This window comes from Chiloscyllium plagiosum, unplaced genomic scaffold (genome assembly GCF_037043375.1).
Source record: "Chiloscyllium plagiosum isolate Xiang-an unplaced genomic scaffold, Cpla_swu_hap1 HiC_scaffold_7, whole genome shotgun sequence".
Lineage (NCBI taxonomy): Eukaryota > Metazoa > Chordata > Chondrichthyes > Orectolobiformes > Hemiscylliidae > Chiloscyllium > Chiloscyllium plagiosum.
In genome coordinates, this window is record NW_028270145.1 from 12,620,758 (window position 1) to 12,624,088 (window position 3,331).

The following is a 3,331-nucleotide window of genomic DNA, read 5'->3' on the forward strand; positions in this document are numbered from 1 at the left end:
GATTGCACAGTAATAAGAGATGGATACTGAGGTGGATGTGAGGGATGACAAGGACGGACAAAAGCAGGAACCGATATATTGGGGAGACAGTGAAGATTGTGACAGCATCGAAGAAAGTAGCCGAGAAGAGAATGAAATGTTGTAGTCGTCGGATTTGGAGAGAGAAGACATATGAAGATAGGACTTCAAGAAATAAGGAGAAGAGGAAGGTTAAAGCTTTGATGGAAGGTTGTGGCTTGAAAGGTGTAAATGCAGTGGGATTGAAAGAAGAATGGATCACTGACAGGGCAAGGTGGAGAAGGGTTATCAACTAATCTTCTCATGATCAAAAATAATATGGGGAAAGCTGAAAGAACAAGAGGTGAACATCAAATTTAGATACTAGTCTGACCTATAGTGATTCTGATTTTCTATTTATTTAAATCAATACAGTATGTTATGTGGAGCTTTGCACTATAACTAACTACTGAATTTTTTTTTTAAACGTGCAACGGTTGTGTTGAAAATTGCTAGTAGCTGTTTTCCATTATTTACTATGAATCAGCTCAGTTGGTATTTCAAACTACCTGTCTTATGAACAGAAGTTATTTCATTGTTCACTTTAATGATATTCATAACGTCATTATCTCTGGCTAAAATATTGTTCATGAGACATACTCTGTACCCCAACTATTGTTTCCAAGAGATTTGAAAATGAACAAAGATATCAAAATGCATCAACAAAAATGCAATTTATTATATTTCAGAATTTTACAGCAAAAGAATTTTATTATTATCTTCAACCACCTAGAAATCCCTCATGCGCCTGAAAGATCCGATAGCTGAGCTGTAGCCTCCCCAGTCACTGTATCTCCTGTATTCACCGGGTCTCATGAAGTACTGTCGCCCTCTGTAGTTGGGATGTTCATAGAAGATCCAGTAACCGTCCATCACATGGCAGGAGTGGATGTCACGGTAACGGAAACGATCATAGACAGATGGACAGTCATCCATGAATTCCATCATCTGCCCTCCAAAGTCAGGCCTCTCGTAAATCCTCATTCTGTAGGAGCCTCCTCGGTACTGGAATAGAAATAAGATCATGTTTGTGATGAAGTTGTTAATATATATTTAGTGTCCATATATTTATTTACAGAAAAGGGTGGAATTTGATATTAAATAATTAATCAGATTTGTATAGATAAATAAAGCTAAAGCAGAAAAATAAATAGCAGTGCCCAATTCAACTGTTCCAATTTAATTTATGTACCATGCAGTGTACCACTATTATATTGTAAATGGTAAAGTATTTGCACAAACTTAAATAAAATTAATCAATTTTAGTTGCTGAACAGAATTAAATTGTAGTTATTTTTATTCCTGCGATTGATGGATCGGTGTATACACCCCCAATGAGAGTCAAGTTCAAAAGAACCATCCTCCCCCCGCAAAAGGGATTCTCTTAAAGATTCCTCTCATCCATCACCATAAGAAGCTAGATATTAAAACAGACTCAGTGGATAACCTTTGAGTTTCTGTACCCTCATTACAATATTGAATCTGGTTGAGTACCTCACTGGGAAACTTTAACATTTTTTGTAGATCTAGACAGGCAAAAACTGAAGCTATGGTTGTCTGAGTAGACATCCTGAATTGCTTCCATTAAACAAAACTCATGTGACCGTGCAAGAATTTCCCAATTTTCATATTTCATTGGTAGCCTCAATGGCCTCTTCCCTTTGCTAAAGGCTATTGGTTGCTGTCACATCTCGAAGCTTAAAAATGTTTGCTTGCTAACCATCCTTCAGTTCTCAAGTGGAGGTCAAGGTTCAGTTCCTAGTGTTCATCTCTTTCCCGATTATGTCAATGATTCCATTAAAGGTATGGGATGTGAACTTGTTGGCAAGGCTGGCAGTTATTGCCAAACCCAAATCGTCATTGAAAAGATGGTGGAGAGCTACCTACCTTTCGTCTTGGTGGTATTACAGAAAACCTACCTGTATATCTTCACTATTTATAACACTAAGGACAAATAATCAGAGAAAATATGCTGGTACTAATGACAGGAAGCTACCACAGTCCCAAAAGCTGACGATAATGCTTAATTCCTTGTGCATTATTAGTGCTGAACATATAAACCACCCAATTATTAATTATATATAGGTTCAGTGATATGGCCTAATGAAGAAAACACATACCTGCTTTTTCTTGATGTTATTGACTATTTTTCATGTATATTATTGTCACAAGATTCAACAATTGCAGAATTATAACTTACCTGTGGGTAGGAGCGACATGACCTGACACAGTCATTGAATCCCATCCAGCGCTGGTAGTCAGGATACTCTCCCCTGGTCAGAACATACTGGTATCCCATGTAATTGGGTCTCTCATACAGCACCCACCAGTCACTCTCAACACGGATGGAGTTACAGCGGCTGAAGTAAGGGGACAGGTCGGCACAGTCACTGCTGCACTCATAGTGCCGCCCCTGGAAGTTCCTGTCCTCGTAAAAGATGATCTGTGGGAAAGAAACATCAATTTTAGTCACTCATTTATGAAATGTAGATATTTAATGAATGATTTAAAATTGAAATGCTTGATTATACAACACAAAAACTGAAAAAAGTCATCTTGCCTTTCCCATTTTGAGCTCACAGTTAGCTTTGTAACTGAATCCCTCACTGTCCCACACAGCTTGGTATTTATAAGCTGAACAGAAATGCTGCAATGGACTATACTTTTGTTATTCCAATGATTGAAGAGTAAAACTCAGCAATAAAAGAAACAAAACACCTCACATGAGTTACAAATACATACCTGAAAGATAATGATGTGTCGTGGAGTTTTTTGAATTTGCTTGCTCCTCATTTCCCTTGTACTCTGGTGGAGTGGGTTTGGGCTTTCGGGAGAAACTAAGGATGAAATCCAGTGTATCTCTGGTAGTCTGGTTTGAATGCTCTTTGGACAACTGTGACTGTAAATCAGTATCTGACAATCGTTTCAGCAATTGCATTATAACAATATTAGACCTGATAGAGAACCTAAAGAATACCATTGGAATATCAGAACAGGTGTCCGCCATTCAGTCCATCAAAGCATCACCTCTCAACTGGAACCATGTCAATCAGATTCTGCCTGGCATTCAATGTCCAATGTAACTGAGCTCTATGATAGACAAGGAGAGTCTCCCAGCATAATTCCCCTGAGAGCAGATGGGGGTCTATAGAATAGACAGTGCTCCATTCCCCAGTTGGCAGTCAGACAGAACCCTTGGCCGTGAGTGCCCCAAATGAACAAATGACAACGGACACACTCCTGCTCTGTATGGGGACTGTACTGGTGATGGATG

At 38.8% G+C, this 3,331-nt stretch overlaps 1 protein-coding gene across 2 annotated transcripts; it reads right to left on the minus strand.

The window, feature by feature from the left end:
• Nucleotides 1-712: 712 nt before the first annotated feature.
• On the minus strand, nucleotides 713-2,865 carry LOC122551317 (gamma-crystallin S-1-like). Of its 2 annotated transcripts, none has more exons than XM_087988722.1 (3): nucleotides 2,800-2,865; nucleotides 2,258-2,500; nucleotides 713-1,062 (listed from the first exon to the last, which is right to left on the minus strand). In XM_087988722.1, the coding sequence occupies exons 1-3, from the start codon at nucleotides 2,848-2,850 to the stop codon at nucleotides 787-789; spliced, it is 570 nt and encodes a 189-aa protein (XP_087844848.1). In that variant the 5' UTR covers nucleotides 2,851-2,865; the 3' UTR covers nucleotides 713-786. The 2 variants fall into 2 exon arrangements, with proteins under 2 accessions (XP_087844848.1, XP_087844849.1); XM_087988723.1 differs by lacking the exon at nucleotides 2,800-2,865 and adding an exon at nucleotides 2,618-2,645.
• Between the last annotated feature and the right edge of the window lie 466 nt (nucleotides 2,866-3,331).